General features: G+C 39.4%; 1 protein-coding gene across 5 annotated transcripts in view; it reads right to left on the bottom strand.

Moving 5' to 3' along the window:
- Positions 1-27,616, bottom strand: part of SLC25A26 (solute carrier family 25 member 26) — a 142,962-nt gene that overhangs the window by 15,453 nt on the left and 99,893 nt on the right. For 3 of the 5 annotated variants that reach the window (XM_067755129.1, XM_067755127.1, XM_067755124.1), the window contains one exon: positions 17,036-17,080. The exons of the other annotated variants lie outside the window; for them this stretch is intronic. In XM_067755129.1, the coding sequence (XP_067611230.1) occupies positions 17,036-17,080 (45 nt within the window). The remainder of the gene's footprint in view (positions 1-17,035; positions 17,081-27,616) is intronic. 5 annotated transcript variants of the gene reach the window in all.

Here is a 27,616-nt window from a genome sequence, read left to right as displayed (position 1 = left end):
AATGACGTCATCTTCAGTTTCTACTGGTAGCTTCAAGGGTTCCAGACAGCCAAAGTTTACTCCAAACAAACTTAAAATACTACGAATAATGCTGAGTTTATAAGCAGTAATAAAGAACAAATAATAAGATGTGCACTACATGTCACACAGGAGAAAAAAATCAAAGATACTATGTAACTCATAAATTCAACATTTACTCAATACCTACTAGGATTCAGGCAGTATAAGGTCAAGGGGAAAAAGATAGCAGTCCCCAGGTCTAATATGGGATGGGAGTAGAGTGAAGGCAGAAGAGGGTTATAACAGAAAGTGACAAAGAAGGCTTCACAGAGGTGCCTGTTGTAATCTAGGAAGGAAAAAAACTGGTTGCCAGGGGAAGTAAAACACTGGATCAAAACAGACTCTAATGGCTGAAGACACAATTTAAAAACAGAATCTCCAAAGATAAGCATATCACCTGGCCAGAACAATTTAACCTAAAAACATATGAGGAAATCATTTTGTATTAGAAAAGGATACTAATAAATATCTTAAGCAAAAATCTCTATAACCAAAAGATTTAGATTCAAGTGAGAAACTCCCATGGCAAACACAGCATAAGAGAAGTAACGATTATAACAGCAACCACAATAAACACACAGAACTTACTATGCTCCAGGTACCCAACACTTTACATGCATTAACTCATGAAATCCTAACCACAATCTTCTAAGGTATGTGCTATCTTATCCTCATTTTACAGACAAGAAAGTTGAGGCTCAGAGAAGTTAAGTAACTTACCAAAGTTTAAACAGGTAGGTACAGAGTATATACATACTTGAACTTGGATCTATAGGTTACAGGTATTTTGACAGCAGATAGAAGGTATTTATAAGACACTTCACTTCCAAATACAGGTAACTTTTACTAGAATGATATTAGATTATCCAAGTGAATGAACAAACTCCGTCAATGTCCAAAGCAACTTGCTTTAAATAATATGGGTTTGTAATTTTTTTTAATAATGAATTGTCTGAATATAGAACTTCGGAAAAAGAATACTGAGACCAAGCTAAAAAGATGAGTATTGTTTACAAATGATTCATTTTGGGGCAACTTTAAATTCATTAAGCAACAAGGATAATGATAAGAAAACTGGCTGGTAAAAAGTACTGTACATGAATTATGAAAATATTTTGAAATTACATACTTGTTCACATATATGGAGGAACTGGAGGATTGTGATCAACAAAAAACTGGCTGGAAAGACAGGAAAAAATTAAGGAAACACTCCCATTTACCACTGCAACAAAAAGAATAAAATACCTAGGAATAAACCTACCTAAGGAGACAAAAGACCTGTATGCAGAAAACTATAAGAAACTGATGAAAGACATTAAAGACGATACAGATAAAGAGATATACCATGTTCCTGGACTGGAAGAATCAACATTGAAAATGACTATACTACCCAAAGCAATTTACAGATTCAATGCAATCCCTGTCAAACTACCAATGGCATTTTTCACAGAACTAAAACAAAAAATTGCACAATTTGTATGGAAACACAAAAGACCCCAAACAGCAAAAACAATCTTGAGAAAGAAAAACGGAGCTGGAGAAATCAGGCTCCCTGACTTCAGACTATACTACAAAGCTACAGGAATCAAGACAGTATGGTACTGGCACAAAAAAACAGAAATATAGATCAATGGAACAGGACAGAAAGCCCAGAGAGAAACCCACGCACGTATCTTTGATAAAGGAGGCAAGAATATACAATGGAGAAAAGATTGCCTCTTCAATAAGTGGTGCTGGGAAAACTGGACACCTACATGTACAAGAATGAACTTAGAACACTCCTTAACACCATACACAAAAATAAACTCCAAATGGATTAAAGGCCTAAATGTAAGGCCAGACACTACAAAACTCTTAGAGGAAAACACAGGCAGAACACCCTATGACATAAATCACAGCAAGATCCTTTTTGATCCACCTCCTACAGAAATGGAAATAAAAACAAAAAATAAACAAATGGGACCTAATGAAACTTAAAAGCTTTTGCACAGCAAAGGAAACCTTAAACAAGACGAAAAGACAACCCTCAGGATGGGAGAAAAGATTTGCAAACGAAGCAACCGACAAAGGATTAGTCTCCAAAACTTACAAGCAGCTCATGCAGCTCAATATCAAAAAACAAACAACCCAATACAAAAATGGGCAGAAGACCTAAATACACATTTCTCCAAAGAAGATATACAGATTGCCAACAAACACGTGAAAGGATGCTCAACATCACTTATCATTAGAGAAATGCAAATCAAAACTACAATGAGGTATCACCTCACACCAATCAGAACGGCCATCATCAAAAAATCTACAAACAATAAATGCTGGAGAGGGTGTGGAGAAAAGGGAACCCTCTTGCACTGTTGGTGGGAATGTAAATTGATAGAGCCACTATGGAGAACAGTATGGAGGTTCCTTGAAAAACTAAAAATAGAACTACCATACGACCCAGCAATCCCACTACTAGGCATATACCCTGAGAAAACCATAAATCAAAAAGAGTCATGTACCACAAAGTTCACTGCAGCTCTATTTACAATAGGCAGGACATGGAAGCAACCTAAGTGTCCATCAACAGATGAATGGATAAAGAAGATGTGGCACATATATACAATGGAATATTACTCAGCCATAAAAAGAAATGAAATTGAGTTATTTGTAGTGAGGTGGATGGCCCTAGAGTCTGTCATACAGAGTGAAGTAAGTCAGAAAGAGAAAAACAAATACCATAGGCTTACACATATATATGGAATCTAAAAAAAAAAAAAAAATGGTTCTAATGAACCTAGAGGCAGGACAGGAACAACGACACAGACGTAGAGAATGTACTTGAGGACATGGGGAGGGGGAAGGGTAAGCTGGGATGAAGTGAGAGAGTGGCATGGACATATATACACTACCAAATGTAAAACAGATAGCTAGTGGGAAGCAGCTAGCATAGAACAGGGAGATCAGTTCAGTGGTTTGTGACCACCTAGAAGGGTGGGATAGGGAGGGTGGGCGGGAGACGCAAGAGGGAAGAGATATGGGAACATATGTATATGTATAACTGATTCACTATGTTATAAAGCAGAAACTAACACACCATTATAAAGCAATTATACTCCAATAAAGATGTTAAAACAAAAAACAGACAGGAAAGATTACTCATAGGAAGTGTAATATTATTGTTTATTAGCTTTAAATAATTTAAGAGATTAGAAAATGGAATAAAAATGTAGTTTAGACAACAGTATGAATGACTGCTATTGACAGTATTACTTACCACTTGCTGAGCACCTAGCATGTTCCAGAAACTATGCAAAAGATTTCACATTTCTCATTTAATTTTGAAAGGTGTGTATTATTATCCAGACACACAGGTGTAGGGTGGTACTAAGAGTTGTCAAGTAACTTGCCTGAGGTCACACAGATCGAAAGTGGGGGAACTGAAGCTGATTTTTATGGTCCCCTCAAAGCCATGTGCCTTGTAGACAGAATAGTATGGAAGCAACATTTATAAGCTTCCTCGATACACAGCTCAACTTTTACGGAAGCTACAATATAATATGCAAGTTATTAAAGAAAATATGTTGATGTCAATAAATATATATAAATCATGTGGGTTTGGAATGGAGGATTTTTTTTAAGGCCCTGTCTCAACACCCAAAATTTTTCAATTGCTGTAACTTCTCAACCTAAATAAGTATTTCCATTGCCACAGAGGTCTAATGATCATTCCTGTAAAAGCAAGTAAATGACTGCAGGGGGAGGGCAGAAAGGAGGCCCAAACATGCAGAACCACAGTGTTGGGTCTCAACCGATGTGACAGAGCTTTTAAGACTAAAAAAAGCAGGCGGCCATACTTTACTTGGTGTTTGCTTACTTATCACTATTCCAAGTCCTGTTTCCATTTTCTTTTCAAATAAAAAACGAAATTTTCAGATGCATCCATGCACATTTGCTTATATCTCATGTAAATGAGACATTTCAAGTAACAAAAATGGCAGTCAGAAATGTTCTTAGTTTCACTTTTGCGGTTTTTCTTGAGGAAAGTTTCCTTAACATAGGATGACTGGAAACGATTTCTAGTAGCTTACTGAGAAAATTCCATTTTGAAATCATTTTAGACTTACAGAAAATGTGCAAAAATAGTAGAGGTCCCATACACCCTTTACCCAGCCTCCTCTACTGTTGACATTTTACATAACCCAAGTATAATGATGAAAACAGGAAATGAAAATAGGTACAATACTCCTAAGATACAGACCTTAATTGAATTTCACCATTCACATTGTTTAAAGGTGTGTGAATTTTAAACATCAGGCCTGATTTATTTTTCAACTAATGATATTTCTATTATCCAGTAGGATATTATGAGGAATCCTGAATACTTAGTGGTGGCGCTACAAAAACAATCAGATTGTTCTAATTTCCCAAGTGATTCTTCACTCAGAGCTCAAGGGCCATCAGAGGAAGAAGGCATGAAGTACTTTCGAGGCTCCTCCACACACACCCCCGCCAGGGTTACAGCTATTAGCACCAGTATTCATTCAGAGGACAGAGAGCAAACACCAGGCCCGATACTAGGAAATGGCTAGGAGTCCAAGCCTGAGCCAAGTGTCTTCCAAGTACAGCATGAAGAGAAGGCTTTGTTACTTTAAAAGACCCACCCAAATGTGCACGGTTGTCTTATGAACGAACAACAAATTGAAAATAAGCGTTTTGGCTTCACTGCAGGGAAACTTAACTTTGGGACTTCTTCAGTTGTCGTACTCAGAAGTAGTTAGGTGGCTTCCAATTGTGTAAGATTACAACACTACCCCATGAGTTTTATGGTACCTTAGTAGGTATCTGTGCTGAATCGTCTCCTCAGTTCCACATGACTGACATCATAATAAATGATGATAATTCATTTAACACAACAGAAAAGATAATCCTCTGTGCAGGTCTCACTGCTGTCTGTCTAGTACCAGAATTTCAGAACACATTAAAGACAGCAGATGATTAATTTCACTCAACTGCCCTCCATACTGTAGGTGATCAAGCTATTGTATAGCCTTGGCACATCCACTTTAAAACATAGTTAGGGCTTCCCTGGTGGCGCAGTGGTTGAGAGTCCACCTGCCGATGCAGGGGACACGGGTTCATGCCCCGGTCTGGGAAGATCCCACATGCCGCGGCTGGGCCCGTGAGCCATGGCCGCTGAGCCTGTGCGTCCGGAGCCTGTGCTCTGCAATGGGAGAGGCCACAACAGTGAGAGGCCCGCGTACCGCAAAAAAAAAAAAACATAGTTAAAGCAACAGCTGCCTATAATTTTATTATTCAATTAACAATTCACAACTGAATAATAAAATTATATTTATAATTTACATTAATGAATTCTCTGTGAAGTACTTACATACAAACATGACTTGAAAAAAGAGATCTCCAGGGCTTCCCTGGTGACGCAGTGGTTGAGAGTCCGCCTGCCGATGCAGGGGACACAGGTTCGTGCCCCGGTCCGGGAAGATCCCACATGCCGCGGAGCAACTGGGCCTGTGAGCCATGGCCGCTGGGCCTGCGCGTCCGGAGCCTGTGCTCCACAATGGGAGCGGCCACAACAGTGAGAGGCCCGCGTACCACAAAAAAAAAAAGAGATTTGCAGGACTTCCCTGGTGGTGCAGTGGTTAAGAATCCACCTGCCAATGCACGGGACACGGGTCCAAGCCCTGGTCCGGGAAGATCCCGCACTACTGACGCCTGCGTGCTTAGAGCCCGTGCTCCTCAACAAGAGAAGCCACTGCAATGAGAAGCCCACACACCACAACAAAGAGTAGCCCCCGCTCACCACAACTAGAGAAAGCCCGCAGGCAGCAATGAAGACCCAACGCAGGCAAAAGTTTTAAAAAATAAATTTTTATAAATAAATAAATAAATAAATATGGGATCTCCAAAGCAAAGTTTTAAAATGAAAAGAATAATGAATACAATTGGGAATCACAAGTAAGCTTTCACTTCTGCCCTACCATGGCTGGAGCAATATACGCAAGTGGTTAAAGGGCTAAAATGGATTCCTCTTAAACCGATAATAAGAGTTCGTAAGAAATTTTTTAATGAATGATTGTGCTGGTAAATATTGGGTTGGCCAAAAACTTCTTTTGGGTTTTTCCTTAAGATGGTACAGAAAAACCCAAATGAACTTTTTGGCCAACCCAATATAAGAAATTTCATTTATTCTTGAGCAAACGTAAGATGGGCTCAAATGCTGTTTGCTTAGTAATATTTAGGTTTTACAATTACAAAGTAATATTTTTGGATATGTGCGCCTAGGTTTTATTTGGGAGGTATTTATTCTGATTGGAGGGATGTCTGAGCTTTCTGGATCTGTGGTTTGATGTCTTTTATTAGTTTGGGTAGGGGCAAAAGGTATCTAAACTGAGTAACAGTTATTATTATAACTGATGCTCGTGATACAAATTTTAAGTCAACAAGAAAAGGTGTGATTACTTTTAATACTTCTGCCTGGAAAGACACACTTGGTTTGCTATGTTTAAGTATGTAACAATCTTTTTAAAAGATTTTTATAAAAATGGTTCAAATGGAAGAACTGGGGGACTTACACTAACAAGCTCCATTTATCCAGAAACAGGTACACTGACAAGCCACTATCCTCAAAAGTACCAAAAAATATGTATAATAAGGACTCACTTCTTTTCATTAACCTGCAAAAACTCGCTCATCTGACCCCTGATTCAACAGGATAGGGACTTCATTACCTTCACCTCTGGAGTCTCACAGGGCCTTGCACAATTCCTTATACATAGAAGGCAGGCAAATATTTGGAACCGATATGAATACCTATAATGTAAGTAGTGTTGGATAATTTTACCCTTGTGTAGAGAAGGAGGGAAACATCAACTGGCCAGACATCATAATCCCAAACTGTCCTTTGTGGCTCAGGAAAGAACCGTATAAACCAGGAACAGCCAACAGGTTCCAGCTCAAGGATGAACATTTACTTAACTGGACAAGGCCTTCTAGTGAGCTGGGTGGAGACAGTTATAAGGCTTGGTTGAGGTTCAGCTGGAAGGAGGGCCAGGATCACCCAGGGATGAAAGAGTGAAACCAGAGCAGCACTAACAGTATCCTATCGCATATTTACACCAGACATACTAAACTGACACCAAAAACACTCAAGAATACCCAGGAAGCAGGTCTAAAGGACAAACAGAAACAAAGCTAACTCCTTTTCTCCCCATTTTTTAAAGGAGATTACGTGTGAATCTGTACATGGCTTCCTGGAAATCAAATACTAGCACAGTTTTATATCTCCAAAGGAACTGGGCATCATTATAGGCATTTTTTAAAAGTGCACAAATGGGACTTAATGAAACTTCAAAGCTTTTGCACAGCAAAGGAAACCATAAACACCACCAAAAGACAACCCTCAGAATGGGAGAAAATATTTGCAAATGAAGCAACTGACAAAGGATTAATCTCCAAAATTTACAAGCAGCTCATGCAGCTCAATAACAAAAAAACAAACAACCCAATCCAAAAATGGGCAGAAGACCTAAATAGACATTTCTCCAAAGAAAATATACAGACTGCCAACAAACACATGAAAGAATGCTCAACATCATTAATCGTTAGAGAAATGCAAATCAAAACTACAATGAGATATCATCTCACACCAGTCAGAATGGCCATCATCAAAAAATCTAGAAACAATAAATGCTGGAGAGGGTGTGGAGAAAAGGGAACACTCTTGCACTGTTGGTGGGAATGTAAATTGTTACAGCCACTATGGAGAACAGTATGGAGGTTCCTTAAAAAACTACAAATAGAACTACCATACGACCCAGAAATCCCACTACTGGGCATATACACTGAAAAAACCAGAATTCAAAAAGAGTCATGTACCAAAATGTTCATTGCAGCTCTATTTACAATAGGCAGGACATGGAAGCAACCTAAGTGTCCATCAACAGATGAATGGATAAAGAAGATGTGGCACATATACACAATGGAATATTACTCAGCCATAAAAAGAAACGAAATTGAGTTATTTGTAGTGAGGTAGATGGCCCTAGAGTCTGTCACACAGAGTGAAGTCAGAAAGAGAAAATGAAATACCGTACACTAACACATATATATGGAATCTAAGAAAAAAAAAAAAAGGTTATGAAGAACCTAGGGGCAAGACGGGAATAAAGACACAGACCTACTAGAGAATGGACTTGAGGATATGGGGAGGGGGAAGGGTAAGCTGTGACAAAGTGAGAGGATGGCATGGACATATATACACTACCAGAAGTAAAATAGCTAGTGGGAAGCAGCCACATAGCACAGGGAGATCAGCTCAGTGCTTTGTGACCACCTAGAGGGGTGGGATAGGGAGGGTAGGAGGGAGGGAGAAGCAAGATGGAAGAGATATGGGAACATATGTATATATATAACTGATTCACTTTGTTATAAAGCAGAAACTAACACATCATTGTAAAGCAATTATACTCCAATAAAGATGTTTAAAAAATAAATTAATTAATTAAAAGTGCCTTTTAATATATATTTGTTTGATAATCTGATTAAAATAAAGTGTGTTTAATTCCTTTCTCACACTTTGTCTCAGCCAAAAAAAGTCAATTTGATTCATCACAGGAATGTTGTATCTGAATGAGCATATTTATCTCATTTTGCTCACAAACTTGCATAAACAGAAGAGAAACATCCAAAAGAAGATGACAAAGGAGGAATCCTGGTGTGCATTTTATTGTTTTTTGACAAAGGACCCTAACCCACTAGCCTGTGGGACCCATGAGGCAAGGTTAAATCTTAACTTGGTTGAAAGTAATGGAACCTGCAAGGAACATATTAGGTGTTGTTACTGCTTTGGCTTCGCAACTGTAACTACAGCAGGACACCAGGCAGCTGAGTACACCGGTCCAAAGGAGGAGATGGGAGAAGGATCCAGAGCCTCAGAAGTGACACCCTTTCCTTCCATCCTGTCAGGCTTTGCTACACATCCTTCCTTCCTTACTTAGTTTTCTTTGCCATCTCTTTTTAACCATCTGTCTTTAAGAATTCAAAAGTCCTCATATTTTTTAAATTGTTAAAAAAGATGTCTGCTTCATTATAATGACATTTTGCTAAAATCCTAATCAGCATTCTCAGACTCTGACTTTGCTGGTGATCTGGACATAAAATATTTTGCTCTTATTTTTAGGAGTTTTCTTCCATCTTGACATGCTGTATTTAATTTAGGGGACAAACAGTGCAGTAAAAATCACACACAATCATTTTTACTCTGTTATCATTCCCTTCTCAATGTTTAATATGCCTTCACAGGAATCTATGTTCTGATCAAACATGTCTGTGCAGATACCAGATTGTCCCAGTCTCATGAAATGATGCAGTGGAGACCCTGAGCATGAGCACCTTCTAAATTACTATCATTTTGTTCATATACTAAAGGTATGGGAGAATGTTGCGGATGGAGTGATAAAAGACACTTTAACTATTATTAAAATAAGAATCAGGACTTCCCTGGTGGAGCAGTGATTAAGAATCCGCCTGCCAATGCGGGGGACATGGGTTCAAGCCCTGGTCCAGGAAGATTCCACATGCCGCGTACCAACTAAGCCCGTGTGCCACAACTACTGAACCTGCAAGCCACAACTACTGAAGCCCACGCGCCTAGAGCCTGTGCTCCGCAAAGAAGCCACCACAATGAGAAGCCCACGCACCGCAACGAAGAGGAGCCCCCGCTCACTGCAACTAGAGAAAGCCTGCATGCAGCAAAGAAGACCCAATGCAGCCAAAAATTAATTAATTAATTTAAAAAATAAGCATCAACAACAATAAACAAGTTACCCTTCAATTTGAATAAAAATATAGTTTTTATAAAGTACTGGCTGTTTAAAAGACTTCTAAAATGTATTGATTTTATACACTGTCCTATAACTGAAATGATAATCCACTGGCCCCTTATTTCTGTTACAAAGCGATGATTTCATTTTAGAAAATCATCAGCATAATGTGAAAATTTTACATAACCAAACTGATTTTATTTTCATTTTGCTTCAAACATTGCATCTGAGGTTAAGGTTTGCATTTCTTCTAGTTACTGCTTTGCAACTTTGTAACACCTTGTGGCTAGAAGCAAAACTACTTAGACCTGGCAGCATTCTTAATAATCCTCTACACTTCTCTATATATTCAGACACTAGAACAAATCTGACATTCTTATAGGAAATTTTATCATATCCTTTCAAAATACGTGTATTGTTTGCCAAAGGCTCAGTGAGAATACATCTGTGTGTTAGAGCTGTCATCATACTTCTAAAAGAAACTACTTTTAAATAAAACGGTTAATGTATACAGCTACCCAACTTTGCTTTGACCTTGAAAAAGAAAGAATGCTAACCTCCAAACAATTAGTATATAGTCATAAACACCTGCTGTGTAAAAGTCAGAACTACAAAGAATATAAACGATCAGAAGACAAAGTTTCTTCCTCCAAAAAGCCAAGTCCTACAAGAAATTAAAACACAAACACGCGGGAAATGTAGTCTGGCTCCACTCATCCCCATAAACTATCTGTGCTGCCCCATGTCGGTCCCTCGGAGCTGACTCCTTCCTGAAGCAAACACTGTTTAACCCTTGCCCAAGTACAGCAGAACCGGGGCTGGGTTGGGGGAGGGGAGGAAGGGAGGCTGGTCTAAGAAATATGGTAGCCAGGGCTTTTAAGTTTTATGTCATCAAGTTAAAGAATCAACACAATTTGCAGAAATGCCTGAAATAAGCTGATTAGATATAATACAACCATCTCAACTTTTTACCAACCTTTGAACATATGAAACAGCAACGACATTCTTAAAGATATTGTACGCTATGTGCAAAGTTATGTGTAAAATAATTAAGGACATCAACTCTGGAGTCAGACTGTCTGGGTTCAAATCCTGGATGTACTCCTTAACACTGAGTGTTCCTGAGGCCTTGGGCAAGGCACTCAAACTCTTCTTCAGTTTCCACATCTGCAAAATGAAGATGGTAAGAGCACCCACCTCAAAGAATTGCCATGAAGATTAATAGGAGATAATCCATGGAAGGTGATTAGCACAGTGCTGGGCACACTGTAACTTTGAGAAATGCTACATATTATGATTCTTAATGATCATGACTGTAGTAATAAAAACAATGTTAATACAGTAAAAGGGTACTGGACAGAAAACTGAGGACTTAGTTTGGCAGATGGAAGACAATCTCTCTGAGCCCTGGTTTCCCTGTTTTAATGGGGAAGACAACAGGACCTGTCTCTCTGAGTTGTACGTCACGTGAATAAGGTGCCAAGGAATTTATAATATACTCCTCAGCACAGTGCCTGGCATATATCTGCTCAACACACAACGTGCTTTTTATAAGTATTTGGGCGTCAATAAGTGCATAACTAAACTATTTAAATGCTACAAAGGAAATAAACGGGTGCTGTGTTTACTGAGCAGGGAAGATGGGAAGGTCCTACTTTAAAGATGGGTGGACAGGGAACGCCTCTCTGAAGTGACATGATCTAAGACTAAAGAACAAGAAAGATTTGGACGTGAGAAAAGCCTAGGGAAAGAGCCAGAGTGAAAGCTTGATGAGGGATTTTTGTCAACCCTGTTGATCACTATATTCCCCAGGCCGTAGGCACATGTAGGTACTCAGTAACAATGTGTAGAATAAATGAATAAAGAATATTTCTGGCAGAGGGCACAACAAACTTAAAGGCCCTCGGGTAAGGAGCAGCCTGGCGAGTCCGAACAGAACAGAGGGAGGCTAGCCGGACTGCAGGGCAGGGCGTGGACATGGGGAGGCTGGAGTGTAGTGGGCGGGTGCTGTGGGATAACGTCAGTGAGGTAGGAGGGGCAGATGACATGGGACCCTGTCAACCGCAGTTTAAACTCTGGATTTTACTCTTCTTTCAAAGAGGTGTCACTGAAGGCTTTTAGCAGAGAGTGGTATGATCTGATTTATTTCTTTAAAAGATCACTCTGGCTGTTGCGAAGAGAAGATATTTTAGAGAAGCAAGAATGGAATCAGAGAGAGCATTGGAGAGGCCAACGTGGCAACTCAAGCAAGAGATGAGTTAGAGGCTTCAATCAGAACAGTGGACTCTTCTGGGGACTTTCCTGGTGGCACAGTGGTTAAGAATCCGCCTGCCAATGCAGGGGACACGGGTTTGAGCCCTGGTCCGGGAAGATCCCACATGCTGCAGAGCAGCTAAGCCCGAGCGCCACAACTACTGAGCCTGTGCTCTAGCCCGCGAGCCACAACTACTGAAGCCCACACGCCTAGAGCCCGTGCTCCGCAGCAAGAGAAACCCCCTCAATGAAAAGTCCATGCACCGCAACGAAGAGTAGCCCCGGCTCTCCGCAACTACAGAATGCCCGCACACAGCAACAAAGACCCAACGCAGCCAAAAATAAGTAATAACATAAAAATAAATGTAAAAAAAACAGAACAGTGGACTGTTCTTATGGGCTGGATGATGAGGGAAAGAGAGAACTGTGGAGTCATTCTTAAGTTTCTACTTTAGCAAGCAACAGACATGTGTTCTACTTACGGAGAAGGAGACACCTGGGAAGGAACAGGTTGGGGAGAAGGGGAATAAAAACCAAGTGTTCTGTTCTGAGCTGGTTCCCCTGAGACACCCTGAGTAAGGGTGTCACCTAGGAAGTTGGTCATGTGAGGCTGTAACTCAGAGCAAGTGGTCCACGACAGAGCTTTAAACGTGCAAGTCAGCCATATACACAGGGTATTCAAAGCCAAGGGACAACATGAAATAATAAGCTTTGGTTATTTGTCAGATAAGAGAACTATGTAATCTATCATGTTTCTCTTCTTGTTGGGCTACTAGAAAAGTTCCAAACTCAATATAAATCTTAAAGGAAAATGATCTTCTCAGAGGTTCTGGATATGATGATCTACCCCTTTTACTTCCCCTCCTCTTTATGGTGTTTAGTCTTCTTTCATCTAAATCTTTTTTGTAAGCATATGTACTATTAAAAAAAAAAGAAAATATAAGAAATGAGGTGGTGAAATGACATGATTTGGGGAGTCAGGGAGCTGGCTCCCACAGTGCCTTGGGTGGTCTTCAATTACAGACACGTTACCTTGGAGTTATCTGTGGGTATGTGCTTCTCTGATAGAGTAAAAACTCCTCAAGGGCATCAGCTACATCTTATTCATCTTTGAATTGCTGTGAAATGAAAGTGTCTAACTCACAGCAGGCAGGCAATACATGTACACTAACGGCATCTGTCACTTTTCTATAAATAGAAGGGGTTCAGGCCTTATCAGAATGTGCTAACGCTCAGTTCTAAGATGTTTTCAATGCAATACAGTACACGAATAAATACCAATCAGCCATACAGGCAAATGTTAGCTATAAGGGTAAACCTTCAGGGTCTGGATTGGAAGACTTCAAGCACGAGAAAAAAACTGAGCTGGCTTTAAAAGATGCATAGCATTCGATCCGTGAAAGCCCATTGCAGAAGGAAGCCAAAGAAAAGGGGCAGTAAGGAGGCTATTCTGGTTGGAAGGAAAGGAAGGAAAGGAGGGAAAGCAAAAAAAAAAAGTGTAAGGGGAAGGGAGATGGAAAAAAACAGTTAAGGACACAGTATGGACGTCCCTGAGTGCCAACAACTTCATGCTTTAGAGTTTTAGAAAGTTATACATTTCTGGGAACTTCAAAGAGATGTTTAAGGAAGATCACACAAATTCAATGTGTAGAACAGATGAGTGTTAACTAAGTCCAGGCATAAGTTAGTAAGAATCTGATAAAAAAAAAAAAAAAGGAGGCCACAGGTTTCAAAAAGTCAGAGTGAACACAACTTGGTGAGTGATAGAGAAAAAGAGGATCAGATTTAACCTGGGATTTGAGACCAAAGGGGTCAGGAGAATAGTAGTATGATTAACAGAAATCAGGGAGACAGCAGGAGGAAGTGATTTTAGAAGGCGATACCATCGATTTTAGGCAGAATAAGTTTAAGATGATAGTGGCCACCCCCTACCTCCAGATTCCCACTCCTTATAGCACAATGTGCACACAATCTGCCGAAGTCCTTGCTGAGAAAATTTTTTCTTAGCAGTATTTCCACATAAACATAATAGAGAAACCCTTCCATATAATACAGTGTCCCTATGGTTGCAGAAGCAAATGTAAATGGATAAACTCATAAATACAAAAATAAAAGACATGCCAAATATTGTCTGCTTTTACAAAGCACTGTAGTTTCACATTTGGATGTTTAAAAAAAAACAACACACTATTATATGAAAAGATGCTCAATATTACTTAGCCCTGAGAGAACTGCAAATTAAAACCACAATGAGATACCAGTACACAACTATCAGAATGGGTAAAGTTTTATTTAATCTAATAATAACAAACAATGACATGGATGCAGAGCAACTGGAACTCTCACACATTGCTGGAAAATGGGACAGCCACCTTGGAAAACACTGTGACAGTTTCTTATAAATTAAACTTATATTTTCCCTATGACCCAGCAATCCCATTCCTAGGTACTTACCCAAGAGAAACAAAACCATATTTCCATACAAATACCCACGTACAAATATTTGTAGCAGCTTCATCCATAATCATCAACAACTCGAACGTGTATCAACTAGTAACTGGCTAAACAAATTATAGTACGTGTACATAATGAAATGCTACTCAGCACCACTAAGGAGCAAACTACTGGTACGGGATAAAACAGGAATGAATCTCCTCTTTCATATTAAATGAAAGAAGCCAGGAACAAAATACTACACAGTGTGTGACTCTATTTATATGATATTCTGGAAAAGGGTGATGATATTACATTTTGTTTAGGGTGGTAGTCATATTTGTCAAAACCTGTAAAAATGTACACTTAAAAGGAGTTTTCCTGTATGAAGATTATTCCTCAATAAATCCGACAAAAAAAAAAAAAAAAAACTATGGCATCTTAACATTGGCTCAAAGAAAAGTATTAAAGCTCAACATTGTTATCTATGATCCCTCTGAAAAATTCTAGACATACATACATTCATTCATTTATTTATGGCTGCACTGGGTCTTTGTTGCTGTGCGCGGGCTTTCTCTAGTTGCGGCGAGCGGGGGCTACTCTTCGTTGTGGTGCGAGGGCTTCTCGTTGTAGTGGCTTCTCTTGTTGCGGAGCACGGGCTCTAGGCATGTGGGCTCAGTAGTTGTGGCTCACGGGCTCTAGAGCGCAGGCTCAGTAGTTGTGGCGCACGGGCTTAGTTGCTCCGCGGCATGTGGGATCTTCCTGGACCAGGGCTCGAACCCGTGTCCCCTGCATTGGCAGGCGGATTCTTAACCACTGCGCCACCAAGGAAGCCTAGACATTTCTTAACTAGCTAGCATACTGCAAATGTCCTGAATACTGCAAAGAAACAAATCCCATGCTTTTTCCCTCTTTGGGCCTCAAAACATTCCTGTGCAGAAACTGGGCCTAAGTATCTTAGATACAGTGCAGAAGCCACGTGAATGCTGCTTATTGAGACACTAATAAAGTGAGTCTTGTTTGCTGGACAGCTGTTGCTCCATTGTCTTTTGTCATACACAAAAATAGAGAGGTGTTATGCTTATGGAATGTGACCTTCTCATTGGATAGCTGTTACATCACACCCGGAAACACTGCCAGAGAAATCCATTTTCACCGTGTGCCACACGGAAAACAGTAAAGACAAAAACAAAACAACCATGAAAGATCCCAAAATCTGCATTAAATGAACTGTACTACTCCTTAAAATCAGATCATTTATAAGAAGTATTTCTCAATACTTAATATTGCTGAGTTTATTTTTATGAATAATGTTTTGTCTCATTTTATTATCCTTAGTATGTAACTTCAACAGAATATTTTTCAGAGTCCAAGTAACTGTTATTCTTCCAAAGACATTTTCTTTGAGCACTCCATGATGACTAACGCTATACAATTATGAGAGTAATTCCTTTATTTTCTGTATTATCAAATGCCTACCTAGGTACTTTGCCATTTTACAGTTTGGTCATTTATAAACCATTTTCATTTGAACAAGGGTTTTCAGATTCTTTTGATCACTATCCACAGTGAGAAATACATTTCACATTGCGACCCAGTACACAGACGCATGTATATATGTACACGCAACACTGAAGTTTGACAAAGCAAGACTTAACCTTACCTCATAAGATGCTATTATTTTCCCTTTTGTTTTTGTCTTTAAAATGCTGACAAACACCACATAATTCATACCGTGAGCCGCAATTTTTGAAATCATTGCAACAGGAGATGAAAAACAAATACAATGTCTGCATGTTTTGAACAAAGGCTTTCAAATTTTCATTTAATTGTTTGTTTTTAAACATATGAGTCCAAGGCTGACTCACAACTCCCCACACTCTGCTCCTTCTCACTGAGGGTTCCTAGGCCTGGTGAGCAGGAAAGACAGAAGGGGCCTTCAGAAACCAAGCCCCTCCCCACTCCCACCCACCATTAGATGTGGGCGGGAAGGTCTTGGCCTTCTAGGCCTACAAATATTCAGAGCCTTGCTTTCCTTCCTTTTCCATTTACCCTCACTGTTATTCCTTAACCTCTACACACACACACACACACACACACACACACACACACACACACACACACACACACACACACACCGAAGTGAAATAAAATTCAAGTGGATGGAAAAAAGAGTTACAATACAGAGGAAAGCAAAGTTTTTCCTAAACATCTCAGGATGTCAGTTATGCCTGCTCTGCTTATTTCCCAGACCACAGACACCTAAACAAGTTTAAAACACTGAACTGGCATGTAAATCCCACTCACAAAATATTTCCAACTCCTAATAGTTTTGAGTTTTTAAACCGCTACTCAATATTATATTCTACTATTCCACACCGAAACTACTGGGTATTAATGATCATAATTAGAGAAAAGTTTCATAAGATAATTAGAGAAAAGTTTTATATGAAGATTGGAAAACTTACTTTTAAGGACTCCCACAGGGGAAACTGGACCAATGAGAAAGGAATCTGAAGAGAAAAAAAAAATCAAACAAATTAGGCAGGAAAGATCAGTTTGCTTAGCATGACTATATGAACCTATAATTATTATTCAGAAACATTATTTCATTTTAACTTTATGTACATAATAAAGCTACCATTAAATTTATAAGTACAGGATGCATAGTTTTTAGAAACAGAGTTAAACGGTAACTGCCTGTAAAATCTACTACGTTTTTCAGCCCAAGGGACATAAAATGATGCCCTCTTGAAACTGAAAGAGCAGCTCAATATGAAGAGTGTCAGGCTGCTTACAGAAATGAGAAAATAAGTGTTTTCCATCACAGGTAATGAAGACTTTAAAGATGTGACATTTTCCCGCTTAAGAGTTTGAGCTGTCTGCTGCTCAGCGGGCCACGTGTCAGGGTTGAAAAGAGAAGCAGGGAGGGGGAGAAAGAGTGGGGGAGCGGGGAGCACAGGAACGGGGTAGTGGAGGAAAGGAGGGGAAGGGGAGGAAAGGAGAAAGGGAAGAGCGGAAAAGGGGAGGAGGGGAGAGAGAAGGAAAGGAGAGGGAGAGAGGAGAGGGAGAGGAGTGAGGAAGGACAGAGGGGACAAGGCAGGTGGATGGGAGGAGAGAAAGAAGAGGAAGCAGACAGAGCCACTTGCAGGAGGAAGCTGAGAAGCAAGGTCTGGGGACAGAACACGGGCGTGGGAAGGAAGGAAGGGCTTCTCAATGTGGAGGAGTGAGGGCTCTAAACATTTGGGCCTGACAGCCTGATTTAGTCTCAAGCTTGGTCAGGGAGAAGAGTCATCTCCAGCAGTGAAGACAATCAGCATTCTTAGACTACGGATTTACAATTAGCTGTACAGCAATAAGCTAGAATTGTTACCAAGCACCTTTCACATGCCAGGCACTGTGCCCATCAGCACTTCATAGCTTTTATTTCACCGGATCCTCACAACAACCCTGTAAAATGGGTATCCCCATCCCCATTTTACAGATCAAGAAATGGAGGTTCAGAGATGCTGTTTAACTTGCCTAAAGCACACAGGAAGTAAAAAGCCCAGACAATCTGACTAGAGGCCCCTGTCTGACTACTACTCTACCTAAAAGACATCTTATTGGATTTGCCTGCATATAAATTCACCCCCAGTATAATCTATGTGCTTTTAATTAAACTTTCTAAAATTCTAAAATAGAACCCCACCCTCCATATTTCCTAAAGTAAAAATACGTGGGCTTCCCTGGTGGCGCAGTGGTTAAGAATCTGCCTGCCAATGCAGGGGACATGGGTTCAAGCCCTGATCCGGGAAGATCCCACATACCACGGAGCAACTAAGCCCGTGAGACACAACTACTGAGCCGGCGTGCCTAGAGCCCGTGCTCCACAATGAGAGAAGCCACCGCAGTGAGGAGCCCCTGCTCCCGCAACTACAGAAAGCCCGTGGGCAGCAACGAAGATCCAACGCAGCCAAAATAAATAAATAAAATTTATAAAAAAAAAAAAAAAAAAGTAAAAATACCTGAACTCCAGGGGACCCTACTCACTAGCCTAGGTAATAATATCCACACACTATCCACTGGGCCTACATAAGGGATGCTGCTGCTCAAGCAGGTCGTGGCCCCAGTATAGTTGCTCTGTATCCAGTTCAGTTGTAAGTGAAAAGTAAATGTGGACTTTGATCAAAAACAATATGCATAGGGGTATGTGAGTGTAAGTGAGTGTGTGTGTGTGTGTGTGTGTCAGAGACCACAATGTTGAAGGGATTCATGGGTATTTACCTTCCCATGAATTAAGAGCACTAAATTACTTCCAAAATATTTATATTTAACCAGAAATTAAGAGTCTAGCATCATCTGTCTTATTCTGCTGGAAGAAATGATGGCCCTGGGCTTGACAGTAGTCACAGAAAGAAAAATCTGACTTCCATTCAGGCAGGAAATGGCAGTGAGAGAGGGAAAAAAAAAGAAAAATCAATGTCAATAAACTAGTTTAAGTTGACAAACTAAAATCTCACAGAATATTGTCATCTTCATAAATAAGCAAGCGCCCCATCCTGTACATCAAAGTTCCATAATAGGAGACAAACTTAGTTGAGCTTTTTTGTCACCAAAACATGAAAGCATCTGACACTGTCCATTCTGACACTAAAATGCTGTATTTTCAATTAAATTATCAAAACCCAAAAGACGGACTGTAGTTTTCATTTCTTTTTTTGGCTGTGCTGCACGCTTGTGGGATATTAGTTCCCCAACCAGGGATCAAACCTGGGACCCCTGCAGTGGAAGTGATGAGTCCTAACCACTGGACTGCCATTTTTTAAAATTCGTAAGATGTAATAAAATACCAAAGAGGACTAACGGTTAGTGGGATTAGAGATGACTTTAATTTTCTTCTTTGTACTGTCTCCTCCCAACTGTAAATATGTCACATTTTAACAAGAATGTAAATACTTCACATTTTTTAAACATTTTTATTGGAGTATAATTGCTTTACATTGCTGTGTTAATTTCTGCTGTATAACAAAGTGAATCAGCTATACGTATACTTATATCCCCATATCCCCTCCCTCTTGCATCTCCCTCCCACCCTCCCTATTCCACCCGTCTAGGTGGTCACAAAGCACCGAGCTGATCTCCCTGTGCTATGCGGCTGCTTCCCACTAGCTATCTATTTTATATTTGGTAGTGTGTATATGTCAATGCCACTCTCTCACTTCGTCCCAGCTTACCCTTCCCCTGCCCCGTGTCCTTAAGTCCATTCTCTACATCTGTGTCTTTATTCCTGTCCTGCCCCTAGGTTCTTCAGAACAAATTTTTTTTTTTTTTTAGATTCCATATATATGTGTTAGCATATGGTATTTGTTTTTCTCTTTCTGACTTACTTCACTCTGTATGACAGACTCTAGGTCCATCTACCTCACTGCAAATAACTCAATTCCATTTCTTTTTATGGTTGAGTAATATTCCATTGTATATATGTGCCACATCTTCTTTATCCATTCATCTCTTGATGGACACTTAGGTTGCTTCCATGTCCTGGCTATTGTAAACAGTGCTGCAATGAACATTGTGGTGTGTGACTCTTTTTTTTTTTTTTTTTTTTTTTTGTGGTACGCAGGCCTGTCACTGTTGTGGCCTCTCCCGTTGCGGAGCACAGGCTCAGCGGCCATGGCTCACGGGCCCAGCCACTCCGCGGCATGTAGGATCTTCCCAGACCAGGGCACGAACCCGTGTCCCCTGCATCAGCAGGCGGACTCTCAACCACTGCGCCACCAGGGGAGCCCGCGTGACTCTTTTTGAATTATGGTTTTCTCAGGGTATATGCCAGGTAGTGGTCATATGGTAGTTTTATCTTTAGTTTTTTAAGGAACCTCCATACTGTTTTCCATATGCCTGTATCAATTTACATTTCCACCAAAAGTGCAAGAGGGTTCCCTCTTCTCTACACCCTTTCCAGCATATTTTGTTTGTAGATTTTTTGATGATGGCCATTCTGACCAGTGTGAGGTGATACCTCACTGTAGTTTTTTTTTGTTTTTTTTTTTTTTGTGGCATGCAGGCCTCTCACTGTTGTGGCCTCTCTCGCTGTGGAGCACAGGCTCTGGACGCGCAGGCCCAGCGGCCATGGCCCACGGGACCAGCCACTCCACGGCATGTGGGATCCTCCCGGACGGGGGCACAAACCCGCATCCCCTGCATCAGAAGGCGAACCCTCAACCACTGCGCCACCAGGGAAGCCCTCTCACTGTAGTTTTGATTTGCATTTCTCTACTGATTAGTGGTGTTGAGCATCCTTTCATGTGTTTGCTGGCAATCTGTATATCTTCTTTGAAGAAATGTCTATTTAGGTCTTCTGCCCATTTTTGGATTGGGTTGTTTGTGTTTTTGGTATTGAGTTGCATGAGTTGACTGTATATTTTGGAGATTAATCCTTTGTCGGTTGCTTCGTTTGCAAATATTTTCTCCCATTCTGAGGGTTGTCTTTTGGTCTTGTTTATGGTTTCCTTTGCTGTGCAAAAGCTTTGAAGTTTCATTAGGTCCCATTTGTTTATTTTTGTGTTTATTTCCATTTCCCTAGGAGGTGGGTCAAAAGGATCTTGCTGTGATGTATGTCATAGAGTGTTCTGCCTATGTTTTCCTCTAAGAGTTTTATAGTGTCTGGCCTTACATTTAGGTCTTTAATCCATTTGGAGTTTATTTTTATGTATGGTGTTAGGGAGTGTTCTAATTTCATTCTTTTACATGTAGCTGTCCAGTTTTCCCAGCACCACTTACTGAAGAGGCTGTCCTTTCTCCATTGTATATTCTTGCCTCCTTTATCAAAGATAAGGTGACCATATGTGCGCGGGTTTCCCTCTGCGCTTTCTATCCTATCTATTGATCTATATTTCTGTTTTTTGTGCCAGTACCATACTGTCTTGATTACTGTAGCTTTGTAGTATAGTCTGAAGTCAGGGAGCCTGATTCCTCCAGCTCCATTTTTCTTTCTCAAGATTGCTTTGGCTATTCGGGGTCTTTCATGTTTCCATACAAATTGTGCAATTTTTTGTTCTAGTTCTGTGAAAAATGCCATTGGTAGTTTGATAGGGATGACATTGAATCTGTAGATTGCTTTAAGTAGTATAGTCATTCTCACAATGTTAATTCTTCCAATCCAAGAACATGGTATATTTCTCCATCTGTTTGTGTCATCCTTAATTTCTTTCATCAGTGTCTTATAGTTTTCTGCATACATGTCTTTTGTCTTCCTAGGTAGGTTTATTCCCAGTTATTTTATTCTTTTTGTTACAATGGTAAATGGGAATGTTTCCTTAATTTCTCTTTCTGATTTTTCATCGTTCGTGTATAGGAATGCAAGAGATTTCTGTGCATTAATTTTGTATCCTCCTACTTTACCAAAGTCATTGATTAGCTCTTGTTGTTTTCTGGTAGCATCTTTAGGATTCTCTATGTATAGTATCATGTCACCTGCAAACAGTGACAGTTTTACTTCTTCTTTTCCGATTTGGATCCCTTTTATTTCTTTTTCTTCTCTGACTGCTGTGGCTAAAACTTCCAAAACTATGTTGAATAATAGTGGTGAGAGTGGGCAACCTTGTCTTACTCCTGATCTTAGTGGAAATGGTTTCAGTTTTTCACCATTGAGAACAATGTTGGCTGTGGGTTTGTCATATATGGTCTTTATTATGTTGAGGTCAGTTCCCTCTGTGCCTACTTTCTGGAGAGTTTTTATCATAAATGAGTACTGAATTTTGTTGAAAGCTATTTCTGCATCTATTGAGATTATCATATGGTTTTTTTTTTATTTTTTTTTTATTTTTTTTTTGCGGTACGCAGGCCTCTCACTGTCGTGGCCTCTCCCGTTGCGGCGCACAGGCTCCGGACGCGCAGGCTCAGCGGCCATGGCCCACGGGCCCAGCCGCTCCGCGGCATGTGGGATCTTCCCAGACCGGGGCACGAACCCGTGTCCCCTGCATCGGCAGGCGGACTCTCAACCACTGCGCCACCAGGGAAGCCCTCATATGGTTTTTATACTTCAGTTTGTTAATATGGTGTATCACATTGATCGATTTGCATATACTGAAGAATCCTTGCATTCCTGGGATAAATCCTACTTGATCATGGTGTAATCATACCTTTTAATGTGCTGTTCGATTCTGTTTGCTAGTATTTTGTTGAGGATTTTTGCATGTATGTTCATCACTGATACTGGCCTGTAGTTTTCTTTTTTTGTGACATCTTTGTCTGGTTTTGGTATCAGGGTGATGGTGGCCTCATAGAATGAGTTTGGGAGTGTTCCTCCCTCTGCTATATTCTGTAAGAGTTTGAGAACGATAGGTGTTAGCTCTTCTCTAAATGTTTGACAGAATTCACCTGTGAAGCCGTCTAGTCCTTGGCTTATATTTCACACTTGTAAGATGAAAAAAGGTCTTATAACTTACTGTGATAAGGCCTGTAACTTAAAACTTATTGTAACTTACTGAAATGTTAGCCTTCTTCACTTCTTGATTAAAATAACCCATAAAACTGAATTGTATGTTATTGGCACTTTTTTGGTACTTAATAAATAATACCAGATTTTGAATCCTGTAGATGGACATTTTGCCCATTTTCCTCTATTAAAAGTTATTCATTAAATTGTTCCTTCAATTTAAAGAACTGATTTTAAAAATCACACATTTGAAATGGCCAAAACTGTTCTACTGAGTATTTATTTATTTATTTATTTTATTTTTTTTTTTATTTTTTTTTTTTTTTGCGTTATGTGGGCCTCTCACTGTCATGGCCTCTCTCGTTGCGGAGCACAGGCTCCGGACATGCTGGCTCAGCGGCCATGACTTATGGGCCTAGCCGCTTTGCGGCATGTGGGATCTTCCTGGACCAGGGCACGAACCCGTGTCCCCTGCATCGGCAGGTGGACTCTCAACCACTGCGCCACCAGGGAAGCCCGAGTATTTATTTTTAAAAGTGAGCCGAAAGTAAATCCCAACTTCACTCTAAAACAAGATTAATTGACCGTCTCAGGTAATTAAATATTTCTGGCTTCTGGTAATGAAATATTCCTCATAAGATAAACTCCTGATGTGTAAAAATGTTTCAAACATTCTTCAAGTCAAAATCTTACTGAATGCCTTGTCATTTACAATATGAAGACATGATGAAAATGTGTTCCACTCATGTGACAGTAGTACTGCCAGCAAATATGGCTCCACGGCTAAAACAAATTCTTCTCCCAGCTTCTACAGAACATGGGCCGGTCAGAAGGCAAGTTCCCGCCCCATGTCTGGTTTGGAGTTTCACAACAGTGATGTTTCTTCAAAACGTGGCATTTTAAACCCCATACAGATGTAAGCTGTTATTCTAAAATGTTTTATAGATGAATGAAATGAATAGCTGCACTCAGAGGTCTTATATTCCAAAACACAACATACCCATTTTATTGCACCAAAAGTTACAAAATGGCTCACTGTTGTGACCTTTTTAATACCTCCATTTAAGATGTTTTGTTTGAATAAGGTTGTTAAGACCCAGAGCCCTAACAAGTGAGCAACAGTAGACTCAGCTACCATCAAAGAGGCAGATGTAGAGGGGAAAAAACCTGCTAAAATTCAACGTGGATTCCACTAGTAATAAACATAGCAATAACTCCATACGAGAGTGCATGTGAGGATTCCATGTGAAGTAGAGAAAGTGAAAGCTGAGTGGTAAACAGGCAAAGGAAGTGTTGGGCATTACTAATGAAATAAAGAAGGTACAAAATTACATTATGAGCACGCTTTACCTATTATCAAGTGTTTGGACTAGATTATCCTTGAAGCCAATCAATGCTTATAATCCTATGATCTTAAAATAAATGCCTATAACCTTATAGTCCTTTAACAAATAATAATGTGATATATAATATAACTGAAGGGATATGAAGATACGATTTCTAAGGTATCATTTAGCTCTAGAATTCTATGGCTCAATGGACAGATCAAATTAGAATGCCAATACGTTTTAAAAAATAAGACTTGATCATAAGCTGCAAAGAACACAATGGATCCTACAAGTGACGCAAAGGGGAGTCTCCTTTCTGTTGCAAGACAGTGTCCGAATTTCTGTGCTTGATTTCGGGTTTTCCATTCTAGTGTTGCAAAGACAACAAAGCCAGTTCTCCTGTTAAATACTCTGTGCCTTTTTCCATCCAAGCCCAGTGGTAACCAAGGACAAGTGAATTTGAAGACCTGAAAACATTTTGCCCCAAAGTGACTACTATTCTTTAAAAAAGAAAAAAAAAAGAAAAAGGTGAGACCCATTCAAATCTGGTCTGCTGCCATCTGACATACCAGGAAAGCATTCTAATAATAAATATTGATTTTTAAATTTAACAAGTATAATTCATTGACATGCACTGTACATAGAGAGCAGAATGTATACCTAATAAAGGAAAGTAAACTAAAAGTAGAAAAAATTTAAAGTGACTCACTCCTCAGGTTTATAAACCATACTAAAATTCCAAAAGCATCTTTCCAAAGAAAGCACTAAATGGACACAAGAGTATCAAAATAAAATAGGGAAGGAGATGAGTGTGAGCAGTTTGATTCTCAAGTTAGATTAGATCTCAGAGGCAGGAGCACTGAGAGTATCAAAACTTCTACAAAGATATAGTAAGCAAAACAGGGTGGTAGTGGCATCAACACAGACATACAGACAATGGAACAGAATGAAGAGCCCAGAAATAAATCCTTGCATATATGTTCGAATGATCTTGGACAAGAGTGCAAACACCACTCAATGGGGAAAGGACAATTTCTTCGACTAGTAGTGTTAGGAAAATGTATATTCACATGCAAAGGAATCAAGTTGGAACCTTACATTACACTATATACAAAAAATTAACTCCAAATGAATCAAAGATCTAAACGTAAGACCCAAAACCATAAAACTCTTAGAAGAGGGGAAAACCTTCATGATATTAGATTTGGCAATGATCTATTGGATATTACACCAATCCACAGGCAACAAAACTAGACAAATGGGACTACATTAAAATTTCAAACTTTGCATCAAAGGACAAAATCAACAGATTGAAAAGGTAACCTATGGAATGGGAGAAAATATTTGCAAATCATCAATCTGATGAAGAGTTAATATTCAGAATACACAAACAACTTGTACAGCTCAACAGTAACAAAAAATCTTATTTTTCAAATGGGCAAAGGATTTGAATAGACATTTCTCCAAAAAAGATATACAAATAGCCAACATGCATATGAAAAGATGCCCAACATTACTAATTATTAGGAAAATGCAAATCAAAACCAAAATGAGATATCACTCATTATGAAACTACTATGAAAGAAAGAGAGAGGGAAAGAGGAAAGGAAGGAAGGGAGGGAGGGAGGGAGGGAGGGAGGGAGGGAGGGCGGGAGGGAGGGAGGAAGGAAACAAGTATGGACAAGGATGTGGAGAAACTGGAACCCCGTCCTGTACTGGTGAGAATGTAAAATGGAGTAGCCACTTGGAAAACAGTACGGCAGTTCCTCAAAATATTAAAAATAGAATTACCATGTGATTCAGCAATTCTACTTCTGGGTATATACACTAAAGAACTGAAAGCAAGGTCTCAGAGAGAGACTTGTACATTTATTTTCATAGTAGCATTATTCAGAACAGCCAAAAGGTGGAAGCAACCCAAGTGTCCACTTATGGATGAAAGGATACACAAAATATGGAATATACATACAACAAAATACTATTCAGCCTTAAAAAGAAGGTAATTCTGACACGTTACAGAACAGATGAACCTGGAGGACATTATGGTAAGTGAAATAAAGTCAGAAAAAGACAAATATTGAAGGATTCCACTTATATGAGGTATTTAGCATAGTCAAATTCATAGGCACACAAAGTAGAATGGTGGCTGCCAGGGGGCAGGGGAGCTGGGTTAAGATGGGAAAGGGGAGTTGTTGTTTAACGATTATTACACAAGTTTAAGAGTTTCAGGTTTGCAAAATGAAAAGTGTTTTGAAAACAACTGCACATCAATGTAAAAACACAACACAACTGAATTGTACACTTCAAAATGGTTAAAATGGTATGTATTATGTGTATTTTATCACAATTTTTAAATTGAAAAAATTTTTTAAAGATATTGTTACTAAAAAGACAAGCCACAGACTAAAAAATTCACAAAACACATATCTGAAAAAGGACTTCTATTCAGAATAAAGGACTTTCAAAACTCAATCATAAAAAGAAAGAAAAACAAATAACCCAATTTTTAAAATGCACAAAAGACTTGAACAAGCACTTCACAAAGAAAGTTACACAAATCACTAATATAAGCACAAAAAAGATATTCAACATCATTAGTCATCAGGAAAGTGTTAATTAAAACACACTGAGAAAACAATCTGGTGTTTCCCCCCAAAGTTAAACATACTACTTGGCAATTCCACTCTTAGGTATACGGCCAAAACCAGGGACTCAAACGGATACCTGTACACCAATCTTCACTGCAGCATTACTGACAATACAAATAACCCAAGTGTTCATCAACAAATAAATGGATAAACAAAATGTGGTCTGTCCCTACAGTGGAATATTATTCAGTCACGAAAAGGAATGAAGTTCTGATATATGTATGCTACAATATGGATGAACCCTGAAAACATCATGCTACGTGAAAAAGCCAGATACAAAAGGACAAATATTCTATGATTCCATTTACATGAAATAGCTAGAATAGGCAAACTTAGACAAAAACTAGATTAAAAGTTACGGGGCTCAGGAAAGAGGAGAGTAGGGAGTAATTGCTTTATGAGTAGAGTTTCTGTTTGCAATGGTGAAAAAGTTGGGGAGTAGATTGTACTGATGATTGCACCACATTGTCAATTACACTGCAGTGTATACCTAAAGTGGTTAAACTAACAAATTTCATGTGATATCTATTTTACCACAATTTAAAAACTTTTTTAAAAAGCACACATTGAGGTGCCATTAAACAACCACTAAACTGGCTGAAATAAAAAAGACTGACAAAACCAAATCATCGTAAGGGTGTGGAGCAACCACAA

Source organism: Pseudorca crassidens, chromosome 10, assembly GCF_039906515.1.
Source record: "Pseudorca crassidens isolate mPseCra1 chromosome 10, mPseCra1.hap1, whole genome shotgun sequence".
NCBI classification, from domain to species: Eukaryota; Metazoa; Chordata; class Mammalia; order Artiodactyla; family Delphinidae; genus Pseudorca; species Pseudorca crassidens.
The sequence above is the reverse complement of the archived record's forward strand: the minus strand, read 5'-3'. Positions and strand labels throughout refer to the sequence as shown.